This window comes from Glossina fuscipes, unplaced genomic scaffold (genome assembly GCF_014805625.2).
Source record: "Glossina fuscipes isolate IAEA_lab_2018 unplaced genomic scaffold, Yale_Gfus_2 2, whole genome shotgun sequence".
Classification (NCBI taxonomy): domain Eukaryota; kingdom Metazoa; phylum Arthropoda; class Insecta; order Diptera; family Glossinidae; genus Glossina; species Glossina fuscipes.
In genome coordinates this window covers 25,115,063-25,136,094 of record NW_023998416.1, presented here as the reverse complement: position 1 = coordinate 25,136,094, position 21,032 = coordinate 25,115,063, and the positions used below count along the sequence as shown (strand labels likewise).

General features: G+C 35.2%; 1 protein-coding gene across 1 annotated transcript; it reads right to left on the bottom strand.

Moving 5' to 3' along the window:
• Positions 1–4,736: 4,736 nt before the first annotated feature.
• On the bottom strand, positions 4,737–20,733 carry LOC119632778 (fatty acid synthase). Its single transcript, XM_038025851.1, has 4 exons — positions 20,355–20,733; positions 5,605–12,933; positions 5,382–5,525; positions 4,737–5,311 (listed from the first exon to the last, which is right to left on the bottom strand). Exons 2-4 carry the CDS (start codon positions 12,583–12,585, stop codon positions 5,198–5,200), a joined length of 7,239 nt encoding a protein of 2,412 aa, XP_037881779.1. The 5' UTR covers positions 12,586–12,933; positions 20,355–20,733; the 3' UTR covers positions 4,737–5,197.
• Between the last annotated feature and the right edge of the window lie 299 nt (positions 20,734–21,032).

Below are 21,032 nucleotides of genomic sequence, written 5' to 3'. Positions count from 1 at the left end.
AGTTTGAAGTTTTAATATTCCGAAGTACTCTTATATTGCTCAGCGATTTTCTCAAGAAATTGAAAAAATTTCAAACCTTTTTCTTTGATGAAGCAAAGCCAAATATTTTTCATAGAAAATCGTATCCCAAGACCAAATTCAACTGATTTCATTTAATTATCTCTATGGGTTTTGTTTTATTGATCTAGCATTTTGATATTTAATTATTAATCGTTAATAACATAATTAAATTTTTTCGGGCTGAAGTCTAACTTGTTGCCCTACGTCACTTGTGGTGCACGGTGGTGAATAAGGGTACATTAAACGACTTAAAACAGACCAAGAGGATTTTACTGTAGCAATCAATACAGAATTATTTTCTAAACCACTTGAAACCAGTCTATCCATATGTCCATATGTTGTCAGTTCCGAATCGGTTTTGAGAAAACTTGATATACAGAGATCTTTTGATCCACGGACGAATGCACGGATCGAACCAATTTTACGACCGGTCATCACGCAACGCCATATTATGAGAAGTCATTATGAATCGTTATATTGTCCTTGATATTGTACCTTGTCCGACTGCAATGTTCTTATATGTTAAGGTCTATATGACTTGCATGACTATGATGCAACATGCAGAAGAAGTTGAGATAGACCCATCATTTATTTTATCGATCCATCTAGAATCACTTTTTGCATCGATCTAAACGTGTCTGTCCTGTGTCCAGCCTGTATGTCTACTTGCTTTCTTGTATTCAACCTGCAGGTCACAATTTTTTATGAACGCCCTTGCAAATAATCTGGCTGGAATCAGTAGTAGAGTAGTGATTTCGATCACTACTCGTATAAAGGCTTACGCTGAAGATTCGTTCTATGAAAAACTATATTACACGAAATGACGTAGCACCGCATCCCACTACTGAGTTTCTAATTGTTTTGTATAAGAAATGCTCCAATCTTCCATATAATAGTTAATAAAAAAACGGCAAAAAAATACGTAGGAGTGCTGTAATCCGGCAAAGTGGGACATCAAATACCCTACACTACAAAAACAAATTCTCATTTCATTTTTGGCATATAACGCATTATTTTTCATTAGAATCCTTATATGAGTTGGAATCCAAAAAACCAAACCAATGTGAAAACTCTCTGAGATTAATTTTTGCCTGAAATTGTTAGTATGAACGAGTTTTCATCAACACATACTGAATGTTAGGCGTTTTTATTATAGGTTCAGTTTTCTTGGGAACAGTTACACGCGTAACCCGTAATAGGATGAGTTGTCAAAAAATAGCACGATCCGAACCATTTTCAATCACGTTCTTCTTTGGGCCAAATTTTCTCAAAATACCTCAAAACTTGCATCCTGGCACCATCAGAAAGACAGACGGACAGACAGCCCTAAATCGATTCAAAAAACCATTCTAAAATTGATATCAAAACCTTATACTTTATTCGATGGGATCTTCGATACTTATTTCTGAATATTACGAATTGAATGATATAATTAGTACATCTCTAAACGCTGGTTGGTAAAAGTTCATTATTAAATAAATTATTACTTAAATCAAAACGAATTGTTAATTACAAAAATGATCGAATTGTTTACATATATAAACAGTGAAATAACAAAATTGAAAGGTATAATATTATAAAAATTGTTCCCAAGGCATCAACAGTTATGCATTACTGCATCATGCTTAACTTAGTCAACGTATCTGCATGCGCAGCACAAGTGATTTAGTCATGTTCGCATCAAATATTGCAACAAATATGAATAAATTCTAAATCAATTTTATTATGTAAGAAAATTAAATTCAGTGGGGACCGAATCTTTTATACCCATCACCGTTTACCCCAAAAAAACACAAAAGAAGTAAAAGAACAAAATTCTCATGCTCTATAATATGGAGTGCGCACAGTCGATTTCTTCTATTTTCAAAACAAAAGTTTTCGTCGTATAGGCACATGGGTGACGTAGGCGTGTCCTTCGAAAAGCATAGGCCAATTCCAAACACAATTCCAAGAGAATATTTACAACAGACATTGCATAGACGAACAGACGGACAGACGGACATGCTTACACCGACTTAGGATTTGATGCCGATCAAGAATATATATAGTCTGTGATGTCTATGGTGCTTCCGTGACGACTGTAGAAATGTCTATGAATTTCTTACAAAAATCTCCATAATCGGTAAAAAGTAGAAAAGGTGTGAAAAGTTTTCAATATGCGTTCATTAATAATCGCTACAAGATTATTGCACCAAGATGTCTGATTCTTTACTTAAGTCATCACAATCCAAGGTTTGCTTTAACATGATCATAAGTTTGTCTTCTTTATACACTTAAATTTCCAGGAGGTGGGTGGAAAACAGTTTTAATTCGATTTGAATAAATAAATACCGTGGGAAACATCAAATTGCGTCTCTCTATAAAACGTGAGAAAATTTCGTTTCCCATCGGTAAAATTTTCAAAATATACGCAGGTAACTCGAGTAAGCTTATGAAACATGATGACTCTTTCAAAAAAATATTATGAATTAGCAAATAAGGATAACCGCGTCGAGTTTTCGAGTTGAAGCAATTTCAAAATTGGTTTGTTTTTACGGATTCCTAAATAGTGATACCGGGGGCCGTTTAATTAATGAATTTTTATTTACTTTATTTAAGACCTTTTTTAACAGACGGCATAATAAGATGACCTAATAATAAAATGTCGTCCAGAAGAGAATATTTCAATATTCTATCCTAATTAAGACAAAAATATAGTCCCGATAGTGACACTTTCATCAACAGGTTAAACAGAAATGAAATGTTTCGTGTACGTTTTCTTGAAACGAAAATCCGATTAATTTTTCTTTTAAATTTTAAGTGTATCGACTGTATTGCACCTATCGACTCTGCTGCACATATTCAAAGCTTGTGGTCAGATGAGGATGACTTTAAATACACTACCCAACTTAAAGTAATTCTTCATCTATCCACAGAGCAAATCTCCAAAATATATATGCTTTGTTGCCACTTAAATGACAATCTTTATATTTTTCTTCCTGCCACTCAGTGGTTGTCGCCTCTACGTATAAAAATATGATCGTCAGAAAGAAGTGGGAAAAATGAATAACACAGGGAGTGGCCGCAAAGTGAGTTTGTGATCAATCGACGACAATTACGCTCAAACGGTGGCTGCGAACACCAACTTGATAGTTGATATTCTTACTTACGCGGCTATGCGGCAGGGGAGAAGTTTAAAAAATAGATTTATGCAAACTTATCACAATACTTAGTTACAATTTATCACAATACATTTGTAAACCAAATCATTAGCTCAGAAATTGTTTCTGAAACAAAACAAGTGTAGGGATTAAAAAAAATATTATCTTCTATCGATTTTTGTTCAGAAATATTAAAACTCGCAATTATTTGTCGCTTTTTTCTCTGTAAGGCTTAATGGAAGGATTTGATCGAACTCATTTTCAATAGTGTTTGTCTCTAAATCAAAATATAACAGTTCTTATTAAATGCAAGAACACATGGACAAGCGTTAGGCCGGCAAACGAGCGATTGATATAATAAAAGGCGGATCTATCTCAAATCGTGCTCAGTGTTGCAAATATCTATGCACACTTAATATCACAATACCACAGGTAGAGTCAGATAAAAAAGCGCTAGTGATTAAAATATATAATACTTATATAAACATAAGCTTAAGCAAAAGATATTGGATCACTAAAGGAGAATCACTGTAGTTTTTGTAGTAACTAGAAACAAACTTCGGAGATACAATTTTATATGGATCTTGTTAGTTCAACATGAATAATTTTTCATGTTTGTCGGAAAAATTGACGACTATTGACGAATGTGATTTTAAAACTTTGTCTATCTCTAGCTTCGATAGCAAATGTTGAGGCATAGGATATGATAACTAAATATATATAAAATAAATATAAATTTTGTTAATGATAATAAACAATCAATAAAGTCATAAAAAACATGAAAGCCATGTGTACTTTTCATATTATTTACTAAGGGATCTTGTAAAAGAAAAAAAGCCTAAAAGTATGCTCAAAAAATGAAAAATATTAACGTGTAAGAAACAACAAACAGTTCAACGCTCCTTTCATAAAGCAAGACAAAAAAAAGGTTTAGACCGAAAATTGGAAAAAAACGGATATGATTATAAATTGCAGAGAGAAGTGCAGAGAGAATATTTAGAATCGCCGACTGAAATATATATATTCTCTAAATTCAATCTTGATATTAAATTCAGAATAAACATAAACTTAAGCATCAATATGAGTTTAAGGAAAATAAAATAAACTTTTATTTTTTTTGAGATATAGGTTTTATTTGTTCTGTTATTCAATAGATACAAGATTCATGTAAAGGTTATTTAAATGTGTTAACCTTCTTTTTAAATTTTTCTTCATTCAGAAATATTTTTTTCAAAATTCGCCTTTCTCTAGCAATTAGACAAGGGCATTACTACTATAAATAACCCAATAAATATTATTAATTATTAAAAAATGAAAAATAAGCAATTTCTTTTTTCATTTAACCATGCAATAATTAATTGGTTTAAAAACGAAACTTAAACTTAATAAGACTTTATGTGTTTCAATCTTTCGATTTTAAGGAAAATTATATACAAGGCAACCAGAAAATTTTACCAAAAAAAGAAAACGTACTGAAAATTTTAAAGAAGATTTCATTTTAAAGATAACATTGATAAGCGATTTTCTTTTTTTATTCTTTACGTTTTAGATATTAGTTTAAATTTTAAATTACAAAAACAAAAAAAAAAAAGGAATGCTCATGTATGCTCTATGTACTGTACTCCGTTATCTAGCAAACATGTCCAAAACAATTCATCGGGATTGCTAAAATGCATTTATTATGTGGACCTGCGTTCTGGTTTTCTAATCCATAAATCTAAATAGGACGTTGGTTAATTTTTGCTCTAAAACTGTTTTTCATATCAGTTTAATATTTATAATGAGTCAATCATGCAATATTAATGCAATATATTCTTATTACTTTATGATTTTCTTAAATTTTTACTTCTTAATAGCTAAAACAAATGATGATGACGGTATTTATTAAATTTTATATCTAAAAAAATCTAATATTTTCGAGTTATGTCATTGTTTTGTTAATTGTGCGCTCGCGCATATTTTTATAGCGATAAACGATTGATTCTCTTTGTATTTATTTAAGCAGTTAACCGATTTAATTCGCTTTCAATTGTTTTCAGTGACGCTTCTTCTACCAGGAAGGTGCGGTGATTACCTTCTACGGTAAAAACTTTTACTGGTTTTTGGCATATCTGGAAATAAATACATACAAGTTTATATATTTCACTCATTCTTTCAAATGATTAAGAAATTCTTAGCTACCTCATTGAAGCCATAGTCCTCTTCAAGTTGTACATAATTTTCACTTGGCTTGACCAGCGTAACTGGGCATGTTATTTTTGTGGTAGCTTTGTAATTATGGCCAGCCGATAATTTCTTATAGAAAATCTCGCCAGCTTGCTTAATCTATTAGACAAAGAACAGGAAAACAAAAATTTAATATATTTAATGTGTAAACTTGCGGAAAAATTTCATATTTATTTACCAAGTCTATGGGTTTTTTAATCTCCTGCGCTACCATTTCGGCACACTTCGTCAATTTCTCTTCCCAGGTCGGTTTATCGAGTATCATTTTCACAACGGAAGCGTAATCCATATTAGCGACAACCATGGCGAAGTAAGCTAAGCCGTAATCGTAATTATCGCCATCGTCCATACTATGGCGGTCCCTGAATGTTGCAGTGTTCCAACTGACATATTTAGGAGCACCGTCCAAGGCAATGTAATTGGAAACTATATCGTGCGATTGCAAGTTTATTACCATTTCAAAAGCTACCGCGGCACCGAACGAGTACCCAGCAATTACGTATGGACCCTTAGCCTGTATTTTGCGTACTTCCTTTAAGTAAAAACTAGCCAATGATTGTATTGTATCTAAATCAGCGTTTGCAGTGCATTGTAAACCGTAGACAGGACAATCCAAAAGTTCAGCTAAATTTTTCAAGGGATCCGCGAAACCTTCGATAGGCGATGCTATGAATAGTGGCCGTTTATTGGAATCGACGGGCGCTTTCGATTTTAAGCGAACAATAGTTTCGGTAGGCATAAGTTCGGAACTAAATACAACTTGAGTTCCATCGCCAAATGCGCTAGGACTAGTAGTTTGAGGAGATGTCGCAGATTCAGCCCTTGCGGCTCCATTGTCCATCTGAGTTAAGGCCCCAAATGTTAACTGACGTATTTCTTGTGCTGATAAAACTATATCGAAGTTTCTTTCTAATGTTTGTTTAATCTCAGCGCCCATCAGTGAATCCATACCCAGATCAGCCAGTGAACTTTTCTCCGGAATATTTTTGATGTTGCGTATACCCAAAATGTTAGCTACACTAGCTATTAAACTAACGCCACCGGATTGATCTGATTTACGTTTTTCGGCGACCACCATTGAAGCCAATACTGGATGCGGCTGCTGTAGGAATAAGTCAATGGTTTGTAAACAAGAGTTCATTCGTTGCGGCAATGTGCCACCTATTACTGTATCATTATCACCCAAAGTTTCGATAACTAGACCGGTGTCACCAATAGCACCCCATTGTATAGCTAGACCAGGAAAGCCGCTTGCTTGTCTTGCTTCACATATGCGTTCCATTGCCGAATTTGCTAGGCCATAGTTACTTTGACCAATATTGCCGCGGCCGCACGATACACTAGAGAAACACACAAAGTGATCCAAGCTAGTGCATAAAGAACGCGAACATTGATCTAATAACTTAGTGGCTGTAACTTTTGGATCGCAAACAGTCTTAAAGTCTTTAACAGTTTGATTTTCCAAAATGTCATCACGCAACACAGCAGCCAAACTGAAAATACCACCAACTGTGGCCAGTTTATTTGCATTGGTCAGCAATTGTTTGCAGCCAGATGCATTTGTGACGTCACTAGTGTCCACCAATACTTTAACACCTTTCTCTTGCCAACGTCTCACCATCAAAGCTTGATAGCCTGTTCTCAAACCCGATCTTGAATTTAATACAATATGCTTGGCACCCCTAAACACTAGCCAATTAGTAAGCTCCAGACCAAAACCTCCTAAACCGCCAATAAGGACGTAACTTTTCTCGGGATGCATGTAAGTACGGGGTATAGCGTTTACTAAATGTGTAGGTGGTTTAATCGCTTTAGAACCGGGCTCTTCATCACGAATTTTAACTACGACTTTTCCAATGTGTTTGCCAGAAGCCATAAATCGGAAAGCTGCTTCCACTTGCTGATCGTTGAATACCGAAGTTGGTAAAGGTCTTACAGCTCCATTTTTAATACCTTCCGCAACCAATTCAACTACTTGCTTTTGCATTGCTTCTTCACCTTCCATGACACTGTCCAATAGGATGCCATGGAATGAGGTATTTTTTAAAAATACAGACATACCTAAGGGGCTGTTGTTACTCAAGTCAAATTTACCAATTTCTAAGAACCGACCATTCAGACCCAAGCAGCGAACTGAAGCTTGCAATTTTTCTTCGGCCAAAGAATTAAGCACCAAATCCACACCACGACCTTTTGTCTCACGCATAATCATTTGCTCAAAGGAAGTATCGCGTGAGTTGCCGATATGGTTGTCTTTAAGTTGGGGGAATCGCTTCTTTAAGAATTCTCTCTTCTCTTTACTACCGACGGTTGTAAAAACAGTTAGACCGTGATGCAAAGCGACGGAAATAGCTGCTTGGCCTACACCTCCGGAGCCTGCGTGAATTAGAATTTTTTCGCCCTTCTTCATTTGACCTCTAACCATTAAGGCATAGTAGACTGTGGAATAAACACAAGGGACGGTGGAAGCTTCTTCCATGCTCCATTTATCGGGAATTTGCCAAGTCATAATTTTCGCAGCCACACATGTAGTGGCCAGCGATTTTGCAGGTACCATTGCCATAATCCTACGACCTTTGGAATCTCGACCAGAAAATTCCAAACCTAACACACAATCTTGCTGTGCCAAATCACCAGGCAAAGCATCAGCCGACAGTTTCCCCGAAGACAGCATGACATCTCTGAAATTTATCGGAGCATAATAGACGGTACACAGTTCAAAATCGTTAGAAATGTTGGGTGTCGATCGAGGAGACTCGATCCATTTAAGTGAAGCCAAATCACCCTTAACTAAAGCATTCACATATGCATGTTCGACCTGCAAAGTGGCTGCACTTGTTTCCAATTTCATATGACGGTATGTTCCCCAGAGACCATTCTTTAGGACGTTGCTAATTAAATCCTTTGCCAGTTGTTTGGTGTAAAAAGCGTCATTGAACGAAAATGGTTTGGCATTTCCGTCCTGTACGAATACTAAACGGGCGAAATTTCCACCATTTTCTCTTCTAATACAAGTCATGAGACCAACCGCCCCGAAAGCCTCTTCTCCTTGACATACTATGTAGACATACTGCTCATTTTCCGCTGCTTTTGCGAGAGCACCTTTAAGTTCTTCCAGCCAATCGAAATTTTTCTCGGTAACATTAATCACAACAGATTTACGTTGCTTAAGATCTACTGGACGACGAGCCATTACAAGGACACGAGAATTTCCACAACTTTGTTCAGATGCCACTACCAGACCGAAGTCAGTCAGCAAATTACGACCAGTATTTCTGTAGCCATAAGCGGATTCTTCAAATATTAAGAATCCATTATCTTTAATAGAAGCTAAACTGTTTACCAATACAGCAGTATCAGGACGAGATAACACATCGACACCAAAGACGAAATGGTTATTCTGGTCTACGGGTTCTTTTAGAATGTTTTTATTAATTACTCGTACTCCTGCGTCCGGTCCTAGTGCTGCAGAAATGGCTTCTTCGTTACTGTTTGAAGTGGCAACAGCGATCTCAGCCGTCAGAGAGGGTTCACCTTCAAGGACTTGCACAATTTTAGCAGCTAATAAGCTATCTGGGTTACGACCATCGGCGAGTTCAACGCCTTTAATTTTTAAAGCACCGCTGGAATTTTCATTAAGTAAACGCAAAGCAACAGAAAGCGCATGGAAATGAGCCTTTTCATGGTTTTCGTTAAGGTCTACTCCGTTTTCATTGGGAATAAAGGTGTATCGTTCCAAGGTAGGAGGATTCTGATTTGAAGGTCGCTTTTGAGCCAGAGAAGCCTTCATTCCACGCAATTCAATACCACCGCTCTTAATTACATTAATATCATCGTACATATAAACAGGCACACCTTCTTTAGTTTGTTGCTCTGGAGTTAGTTTGGCTATCTCCTTCAAATGATGATTAGGATCTATAATAGCTTTCTCAATACGCGTAGGCAAATACAATTCTCGCAGATTTTTACTGAGTATACTGAATTGCAACATTGTGTCCATAAAGCTAATCCAATTGTCCACCCATTGTAGTTTTCCTGTGCTGGACAAAGAGTCAGAAGCAGTAATTCCGCGGAATATACCAGCATAGTCATAACCGCGTAAACGCAGCTCTTTGTATACGTCGCTCGTGGAGAGCTCTTTGGCAACGGTGCTAACAGGCAGGGGATCTAAAGGTAGTTGTTCATTATCAACGTTTTCGGGTATGGATATTTTGCCTGAAACAGCCAAACTACCGCCCTCGCAAATTTCGAATGCTCCGGTACCGTCAAAGAAATTTATTCCAAATTTGACTACGCCCTCCTTGTTAAGTATTGTAGCACGATGGAAGACCACATTTTCCATTACGACGGGTGTGTTTTGGAATTCATTACCACGCATTTTGGCATATGTCATCCATGCTAATGTCATGTAGCCCGTAGCGGGGAAAAGAATTCTTCCATCTATTGTGTGACCCGCTAAGAACGCATCTTCCTCCTTGCTTAAATCGACTTCGATGATAGTTTCACCCGATGAGGTCATTTTGTCGAATTTAGGCACGTGCCATTTCTGAGAATGATCCCAACCTACTTTGCAGCCTAACATGGGTGTCCCGCGTCCCACAGGATAGCTAATTGGTTTTGACAAAGTCATTATTTGCGGTTGGGCACCAGCCGCATACAATTTACCGATACTAGCCAAGAAAAATTCTGGATTGTTCTCATAATCGCGTTTAATCAGACTAAGGTTAGTCGTTTCGCTGCCAAGCGATCGTTTGAGTATGGCTTGAAGCAAGCCTGTAGGAGCTATTTCAATGCAAATGGCATTTTTGGGTACATGTTGAAGCGCTTGGTGGAAAAGAACGGGTGAGAGTAAATTATTAACATGATATGCAGCTGAAGCTTGCTGTGCTATAGCAGTATTCCAGGCAACTTCAGGTATACTGGAACTTATCCAACGTGGAGAACGATTTTTGGCATTTGGAATTACTTTTTCTAAACTCTTACGCAATTTAGGGCCAGCATCGGCAATATATTTACTATGGAAAGCATAACCTGATGATTTCACCGCCCGTGCGAATACACCTTCAGAAGTTAGTTTTTGACATACTGCGTCTATAGATTCTTCAGGACCAGATATGGTGCAATTTTCAGCACTGTTATGACAGGCCGGAAAACAGTCCGCAGGCAAACGTTTGTGAGCTTCTTCCCAACTTAGGCCAACAGCCGCCATTTTGCCTTTAGGCAACTTAGTATCCAGTATAGATTTACCTCTCCAATAGGCTGCTAAAATAGTTTGCTCCATTGATAAGCAGCCATCCGCATAGGCACAGGCCACTTCTCCAACGGAGTGACCAACAATACCATCCGGCACTATATTTAATGAAGTCAGGAGATCAGTTAGGGCCACTTGCATTGCGGCAATGCCGACAAAGGAGTTTAAGATATTTTCGAAAGTTTTTTCTGTAGAGCGAGTCAAAACGTCCATCAAATCAAGCCCTTCGGGACGTAAAATCTCGCAACAACGATGTATTGTTTTTTTGAAAGTATCAAACACCATTAGATCCTTGGCCATAGAAGCCCATTGACTACCCATACCAGAATACACAAACCAAATCGGTCGAGATTCTGGGCTAATTTCGGCGACGTCCTTTTGCAATGTACCCTTGCTATCCATAACAGAAAAGCCTCGATAAAAGTGGCCCGAGATAGGCCGTGAATGAATATCGTTAATTAAAGTGAGATATTCGTCATCATCTTTGTGTTGATCTGCGTCCTCCAAAAACTCTTGAACTGCATCAAAAGTACGTCCAGAGGATAGAATTAGTTTGGGAGGTCCTACAGTTGGAGTGATAACTTTAGGTTTAGGATTTGATTTTAAGATAACGTGAGCATTAGCTCCACCAAAACCGAATGAGTTGATGCCAACAATGCCACCCTCCCATGGGGTAGGTTTATCCACAACCTTTAGTCGGCCGTCCAAAAGACCGTACAAATCAGGATTGGGATTTTTATAATGTAAATTTGGCGGTAAAACATTTTGCTCCATGGCTAACAGCACTTTAGCAATAGAGCATAGTCCGGAAGACGGTTCGGAATGGCCCATGTTTGATTTTACGGACCCAACTAACAGGGGAGACTTGCGATTCTTGCAGAAAAAGTCTGTAATAGAGTTGACTTCTTGCGGGTCGCCCACTTTGGTGCCGGTACCGTGAGCCTCTACGTAGTTAACCTCCGCAGGGTCTAAATTAATCTCCCCGTATGTTTCTCTCATTAGTTGGTTCTGCATTTGGCCATTAGGGAAAGTGATCCCTTGTTCTTTGTGTCCATCTACATTGGTTCGAGCATTTAAGATGGTGGCATATACACGTTTGGCAACGGAAACTCGTTGTAAAAGTATAACAACGACAGCATCAGAACGTACATAGCCACTACCGCTTTCATCGAAAGCTTTGCATTTGCCTTCTGCACTCAACATGCTAAGACGTTTAAATTGCAGCGACATCGTAGGTCGAAGGCAAAGATTTGAACCAGCCACTATAGCTGCATCGCATTTGCCGCTATTCATATCCGCGAAGGCTTGGGACAGGGCGTACAAAGAACTGGAACAGGCCGTATCAACACAATAACTAGGACCTTTCAAATCAAAGGAAAATGAAATTCGATTAGGAAACATCGCACGGGCGCAACCAATTAAACCATAGCCATCAACACGATCCGGATCAGATAATTGGTAATTTTCACTGTCCGCACTCGAGGCGCCCACATAAACGCCAGTACGAGTACCGCGAATTTCCGCAGGATTCAGACCAGCATCGATAATAGCTTCATAAGTGCACTCCAGCAACATACGCATCTGAGGATCCATACCGTCGGCTTGTTTCTGATGTATACCAAAGAATGTTTGATCAAAATTTTCTAAATCCTCTTCTTTAATTTTACCGTTACGTTCTGGTAAACCGTAAAGCCCTTTCGACCAACGTCTAGGCTCATCGTTAACCATATCGACACCCTCGAAGAGGTTTTTTCTAAATTCTTCAATATTAGTACTTTCAGGGAGACGACCAGATATGCCAGTAATAACAATATCACTGTTCACTCCATTTGAAGACGGATGATCATAACGGTTTTCCAAGTTCATAGGAACGCTAGGTTCTGAATTTTCTACAAAACGGGCAGGCATGTTGCTATCTTTATGCAATTGTCCGTTCACAAGAGGAAAAGAAGAAGAATCGTAATTTGGATTACTTGCTGAGAAGTGAAACGGAAATGTTGTTGAAGGATTATCCTTTACTACTATCTTAGCGACGTCGTCTTGATGGTTTTGTTGTGGGATTTCAGAAAAATTTGAATTTTGAGAATTCTTTTGGCGACGCTTTCTTCGACGATTTGAAGATTTTCCTTTATTAGATGATTTTTGAGAATCGTTTTTATTTGCGTTGTTGCTATTATTGTTGGTATGCTGACGATTATGATTAACTTGTGAAGGATTTATTTTGTTTGCTTTAGCGCCGTGCAACAGTATGAAAATCTAAAATTAAGAGAAATGTAAATTTGAATATTATTGCAAAGTCTATCTATTGCTTGAAAAAGAAGAGAATATGTTTAATAACATACTCTCTTTTCTTTATTATCTCTTTAAGAGTTTATAAAAACATTCGAGAACAAATAAATGCAATACTTAACCGGTAATCCCTTTCGCTTATATGAAACACAAAGGAATTGAAATGCTAGGATAGTAAAGAAAAATCAGGTGATTTTTGGGGCTTGTATTTGCTTCAAACATATTACTACACATTGTTTTGTAGAAAAGAAAAGAAAAAAAGAAAAAGACAGAAAAAGAGAAGCTTTTTAACTTTGACATGGCATGTGCTTGAGCAGTAAATTTTTTGAATATTTCATTTGTTTACCCATGAGAGACGAAATAAGTTCGTATCAACGTTAGTAGCTTCAGTCTGTATATATATGTATATATATATATATATATATATTTTTTTTTTATTGTATTTGTTGTCAGATGACTCTCTCTGTTTTGGTATATTTTACGCGGCAATGTGCGAATCAACGGCAAATATCAAGAGCCATATTTACAGATTTAACGTTATTCTCTCACCTAAACCCAAACCCAAACATAGAATAAACGACTGCATGTAACTACGTCAGCAAAAACATCATACGATTATTAACAGAAAATAACTATAACAACGACGACATCGTAACAAAAAAAAATTTTTTCTTTTATTATCTTTCATATCTAACATCTGAGTAGTGTGTTAAGTTCATTGAAGATTTTACAAATAGAAGTTCCGTAAATTGCGTACAGATAAGTTCAATATCAGCCCTTGGCATTCATTATTCAATGGAAAAAAAAGAAACATAGGTTGGAAATATGAAATACTTTTTCACAAAATGTTAGGAGCATTGTTGATTACCCCCGGGGCCAATTTCAACTTGAACGCATAAAATTGTGAAATCCATCTTTCTACACATTGCTCAGTCAGGCCTGTATCAAGAAAGCTTGTCCTAAATAAGTAAGTATTAGGAGGAAAGAGAGTTTCTGTGTAAAAACCAATAGTTAAAATGATAAACATTGCTTTACCGGTATACCATGCTATCAGGCCACAATTCTATATTACGTCATTGCAATAACAAATTGCAACGTGTACAGATAACGTTTGTATATGCTAAAGAGTGCGAAAGTAAGTGCAATTCAAACAATTTTCGATAAAATTAACACATTATTTCGTTAACAGTAAACTATAAAATTATATATATATATATATATATGTTTTTTTTTTTCACATACACTTATAATTGTAGCACATTAGAAAGATTGTAATAGAGTGAAATTCATTCTTAAAAAGTAAATTTCCATATGAATGGAAATTGAATTCGAGATGGCAAGTAGCTGATAGGAGAGTATGTTCATTTTTGATATACAGTTTTATATAAATATACAAAAAATGAAAATTGATATTACAAAAGAAAAGAAAAAAAAAAAGCAAGTAAGAAAGTTATATTCGGCGGGTGACGAATCTCGCAAACCTTCCCGCTATGTTTTTCGCATTGTGCTCTTAAAGTTCTTTTTTTTGATACCCATATCGCTGGTATGGTTAAGAAAAAATTAATCGTGGTGCCTACCATATCCTTTCAGAATTAACCCATTTTCAGGCAGATAACATATCTTCATTTAAGGAGCGTACAAAATACTTTCAAACATTCGGTCTTGATTGCCTTACGATAAATGAGCAAAAAACCTCAAAGAAGTGAAAATACATTGGTGGGGATAAAAATAGAATTTAATCACTTGTCACTTGTGAGTAGAGTGCTTCGTGAAATAAATGTGGAGAATTTCAGGGTTCTAACTTTAATAATTTCCGAATAACGAGAAAAGCTCAAAAAATGTTTGTTAAAAAAAAACGGAGTTGCGTTCATTTTACGCTCGACTGCGCGCTTCTGCTTGTACTAATTTGGCCAATTTTCAATACCAACCTGCATGTAGAAATTTCCAATGCTTCTACCAATTTTGAAGTCGATATCTTTATTTTTGCGACCGGAAGAGTGACAACAATAAACACCACACAGACCGTCTGAATCATGGCTAAATCATCTCAGAATTTCACGCTGATCAAGAATAGGTATACTTTATAGGGTCTCTGAATATTCCATTTGTATTCTGGATATATTTTGGAAACAAATGACTATTTCACCATCTTACAGTGGTGTTTATAAAAACGTAAAATTATATGTGGCTTGCACCGCATTTTTTAGCATCTACTCGAAAACAGAAGGAAAGTTTTATAAATGAAATCTTTTCCACATAATATTTAATTGGAAGTCAATGTGGAAATCTATTAATAGATGAAGTGCAATGTGAAAATCTATTAAGTCAGTGTGGAAATCTATTAATAGATGAAGTGAAATGCGTTTACATTGATTTCACCTCAAATTACTGCCCTTTACATTGTATTGAAATTATTAAGCGATTAATTTCGATTTATAAACATATAATTTTTGTTTATAAGTAAACAGAAGGTAAAAAATAGTGAAAAATTTATGAAAAAGTAAACCGAACTAAATTCCGGACTTCCTATCCTGTTTATGTTAATTAAATGAAATTCTATTCTCTGTGTCGGGAAGGCTTGAGTTTATCAATAAAACCGATTGAAAAACGCATAGTGTCCGATAACTTAATTAATAAGTAATACTTAGCTACGTTTGTAAAATTGTTAGTCATTCAGTCATTTTGTTGAGGTCTTACTTGGGAACATTTTCATTCCAAACAATGTCTTTCATATATCCTTCTCTTACATTTTGTCAAAAGTGACGAGAGATATCACTGTGGAATTTTTATGTGCAGATAATGTCAGTGTGCTATTAGAGCCCTTTACCACGTCTTTACGTATTCTTAGTTTCAAGGCGACAAATCGAATAATAGGGAGTTATTTACATTCACAACAATTAAACAAAGAAAACCTTTATAGTGGGTTACGGCCCACACTACAACACAATGCAATTATTCATTCAAGGGCTTCTGCAAATAAGACGATCGGAAAAGCGTCCCGATTTAAAGCACCTTCAATACAATTCGTCATTGGGCCAAAACACGTCTTGCTTGCTGCCTTTACGCTGAACAAGAAAGCAGGACAGACAGACGGACAGCGATTCTGCATTGATCGATATAATCAAAGGTGCGTTTATCTTGAGTCCTTTTGTGTATTGCACGCATTCGCTCGAACTTAATGAGCTCTTACCAGAAGTGACGCATGGTATAAAACCGATAACATTTCACCTCTCAACAGATATCACAATAAAATTTAGTAAAAAAATGTTTAAAATGTGAAAATTCGCACTAAAAGGAATACAATTTTCAAACCTTACCCGGCTGAGTGCCCGACTAAGCAAAGGGTCGCGACTAACAACTCAATGGTCGCGGGTAGCCTTAAATTAAATGCTTGCGCTTTAATATTTTTCTCATTAAACTTCAGCAAGAATTTGTTTTTTTTGCTATAATGATTTTTACTCGCTAAGAAAATCCATTGAAGCGGACGGCCTACAGGTTCACTGATTCGCGATTCCTGATATTTTAAACTGCGTTGTCATTAAAATGTATCGAAATTATCTTTTAATGGAAAGGGATACTCTGATATAGTACAAAAAGCGTAAATTTCTTTTCTTTTTTTTTTTTTCAAATACATTAAGATTTCTACATTTTTGTTGTTTTGTTATCGGCATTACAAATATATACAAATATATACAAAAATTTACCCATAAAAAATAAAAAAATTGTTAGAAATATTGTCATTCCACGCCTTAATGCTAAGTGCATGGAAAAAGTTGTCTTCATTTCGGGTAACTTTTTGTTAGGGCATAGAGAGAATAAAAAAATATTTGCTATATATATATACATACATATATAGATAAGTATATATAGAAACATTATTTCGTCATTCGCTGTTTGGTTGGTAATGATGGAATGAATAAAATCAAAAATTCGATAAAATCAAAATTATTTAATTGCTATACTTGATAATTGTCTAAAATTCACGCTAATGCTTACAACTTATGCGACAAGTTTTCAACGCTATAAGTGAATTATTTATGCATTTTATACCGTAACTGCATTTAATACGTTCTTAAATTTATTATTCCGCTATTAAAACTCGTAAAAGCTTTCTTTAGTCAGTTTAAAGCGCAACTATTGCCTGTGTTCGTCTGTCTGTCGTTTCAGTACTCAACCATGCTTGACCATTAGCCGAGAATTGCCAAAAATCTGAAGCAATATTCGAAAATGTTGACATTTCCGTGTAACTCGAAAGACTACTTGCGGCAAAAGTGGGGTATAGTAACTTTTTCTCTCCGTCCATCCATTCAACACCACTTGTGGTACAAGCGTATATTATGCATGCGACACTCAAAAGAGCTGGAGATAGACCCATCTTCCTATTATACCAATCGATTCAGAATCATTGTCCATCTGTCAGTCATGCTTTTGGTTTCCAATTTACAATTCGAAATTTTTCAAATATTTTGCTGAAATTGAAAGTACTTTGAAGTACTTTGACCTGAAGACGGGCGCTGTTGAAAACGGTTTGATCACTTCTTATATAAAGTCGTATTTTGAATTGTAGGGCGGTGATAGTGGGCCGAACCCATTATAGTATTTTCCCTCATTTTATTATAATTTCCTGAAACTATAATAAATAGCACATAGTTGGCATTGATATATAAAAAATTTAATTTGAAACTGATTGTCATACTGTCGTGAAAACCAAAAAATGGGAAAATTTTCTAAAAACGCACATTCATATCAATCGAAAGATTACACCACTTCGCAATTTTTGATGGGTGCACAAGATTGTCGCCAAGAGTACCTTAAGTCTACCGGGTTTTGCTATAAATAAATAATTGTATAAAGTGCGCCTTTAATAAAAAAAAAAAAAAAAACTAAATAGTTGCGCAACATGAGAAGTAAATAAAAAAAAGTTTCTAAATATCAAGCATATTCTATTCTTCAATATTTCAAACAACTTTTCATTCAAATTTTTGCAACGTGCTTAAAGACCGTAATCCGTATAACGCGCGCAGGCTTCCTGAGGTTATCGCCGAAAAAATATACGAAAGCACCTGTTGATTATCAAAAATGACGTTAGTAAAATAATTTGTAATAAAATATTAATAATAAATTTTTACGAAACTTTTGTGCACAATGTAATAGGAAAGAAAAAAGTTCATTTTTTTAATACGTATTATTTATAACTAAGATTCCTATTACGCGGTAAAGAAAAATACAATCAGTACGAAATTATCAATTAAAATGTTATGACATTCGATTTCAATTCCACTCGCTTTATAATTTAAATCGTAAGGCGTTTAAATGAGAAGATCAACAAAACAAAGGGCGAAAAGCTATTTAATTAGTCGCGATCAAGACTAAATCTGTTCTATGGTTTAGACGAAAAGTTCGAAAATATTTAAGAAATTTAAAGAATCGCGGAATTCCTCGATGGTTCATAAAACAAACATATACATATATACATTTTTATACCCCACATCACTTGTGCTGCAAGAGTATATTAAGTTTTAGGCGACCCGCTTTTTATGTCAACTCATTCAGATTCACTTTTCGCATCGATCTGACCTTGTTTGTCCGTCTGTCCTCATCGTTTTCTTATGTTTGCAGGTCGCTATTTATCAGATATTTTGATGCAATTTGATACTCTGGCGTGTCTTCGTCCAAATGTTTCGGATCTGATCAGTTTTTCGACCACGGGGCGCGCGCGCCCACTCCTAAAAAATGCAATTTTCCAACATTCTCGACAAAAGTCGCTGAGGAATAGCATTTCGAAATTCGAAGTTGGTTTGAAAAATTTGGCTTGGCTGTGGCAATTTTTTAACACACTCCCGTATAATTCTTCCTACGAAAAACGTATCTTTACATGCTAAAGAAGTCTAATTTTCAATATTTCGTGGTGAGTGGTAAATTGACGAAAAAATCAATTTTACCGAATTTGGATCACATCGGTCGATTTTTTGGATATCATACCCAATAGGAGTCCTTATGAAGAGTAAGGCTTTCAGAAAGAAGTTAATTTTAATATTTTAATTCAAAAACTGATGTAGGGTATATAATGGCTACCATAATTTTTTTGCTTGCTTTTTCTTTCATAATTCTCCAAGTAATTACCAAAAGCCTCAAGCACATAATGGGTAATAAAAAAAAAAAAAAAAAATCGTTTACTTTTAAAACGAAATTCTGGATTAACTATCATCACTTTATACCATTGTATTTAAAACCTGATTTGTTTATGTCCATCTTGTGCTGCGAAAAAATTTAATTATCACATATCGTATAATTCGTTGTTTATGCATAACTATTTTTATATATTCGCACGATATTTATATGCAGTATTCGCTAAAGATCATCTATTCGTAAATGAAAGCACTCAAATATAATAAATGATTGTATAAACACGCTGACCGACCTGGCTTAACGCGGCCGCTCTACCCTGTGAAATCTACAATCTGTAATTCTTCTCTGGATTACTCTGTTACGAATGTAATTACTTTTTCCTCATTTGATATATAAATCAAATTATTTGATAAGTCTTCCGAATCAATTTTTATGCACACACGCTGCTAACTAAGCGCGTATCTAATTGGTTTTCTTTAACATTTTTAATTGTACAGTATAAGGTTTCATTTATATTTATACACATATGGTATATAGACAAATCAATACAATACTATAGGATTTCATTATATATGTATATCGGGGAAAATTTACAATTAAAAAAAAAAAAAAAATTATCATGTTAAATAAAGTTTAAGTACACGGACAAACAAATCTTTTCTTCACAAGTTCTTTCTCCAATTCTCTTCTCCTCTTATTCATAAATCCGTTACAACAGTTATACATAGATTTTCTTTCAAGCATTATTGGTATTTTGTGGCGTGATTATTATACGTGCGTATGTATGCACATTTATGTGCTTTTTTTTGCTTTTTGTTTTGTCTTCTGTTCAGCGTTGTAATGAATGAGAAGAAAATCTTTTTAAATCAATTTCTTTTGCTTTGCATTAAATTTGCATGAAAGTAAAACCTTTTCAAAAATCTTCCCAGTTTTTTCAAGTCCAAGTGCATATAAATTAAAAAGGCTAGGTTCTGTTAGCATCCAAATATATAGGCTCTATAGAAATATTAATAATTTTTTTTTTTTTGGTTTTTTCTATTGCAATATGATGCTTCTTTTAGATTTGTTTATAAAGAAATTATTCACTTACAAATTAACCGTTCAAGTAAGTTTACATAGATTGGGATGACACCACTATTTGTGTATGCATAAAAGTAACCATAAGTAAATGTAAGCGATGTATAACTGTGCGTATGTGTGCGTGTACATGTTGTGTTTATGTGTATTCGCAAGGGGTTAATATTTCAGAGGATACATACCTTAAAATCAGGCGATTATTTAACTGCTGCGCTTTTACTACTACTACTACTACTGCTTTGGTAGAGCCGCTTGTTTTGTCCTTTTCCTCTTTATGTAGAAAAAAAGGAGCAAAGTTGTGTTAATTTTTTGGGTATTTGTTAATTCACTCGAATAATGTTCTACTGTAGGTCCGGCCAGTAAAACATATAAACAAAAAGAGTTCTTCGAAAGAATTTCTTTTCAATGTAAATAAATAATGAAAAAATTCTTCGTATTACACTTAACACTTATGTAGTAACCGCTGCGTTTTCTTCTTTTACTTATGTTGTTTGTATGTAAAAAAAAAAGAAAACATCCGTTAGTTTTTCTATTTTGCTCTCTTTTCCTTCGGGTTTAGAAAAACAATTTTTTTTTTTCATGAAAATTTATTAAATCGGAAATAAATTCACGAATTTCACTTTCATTAAGATTCAAAAGCAGAAATTTAATCCAATTTGTTATTGTTTGACTTCCAAACCGTTTCGAACGCAAAATGAGTTTGAATCGAAATTTATTTTTCTTAGGCTTTTATAGTTTTCATTTTTATTATTAAGTGCATTAAAAAAGAAAACGAATATGAAAAGATATGCCACCCGCTACACTCACTGCTCACTGCTTTCAGCTGTTGAGAAGACAAAATCTATACAGCGAGCAAATAT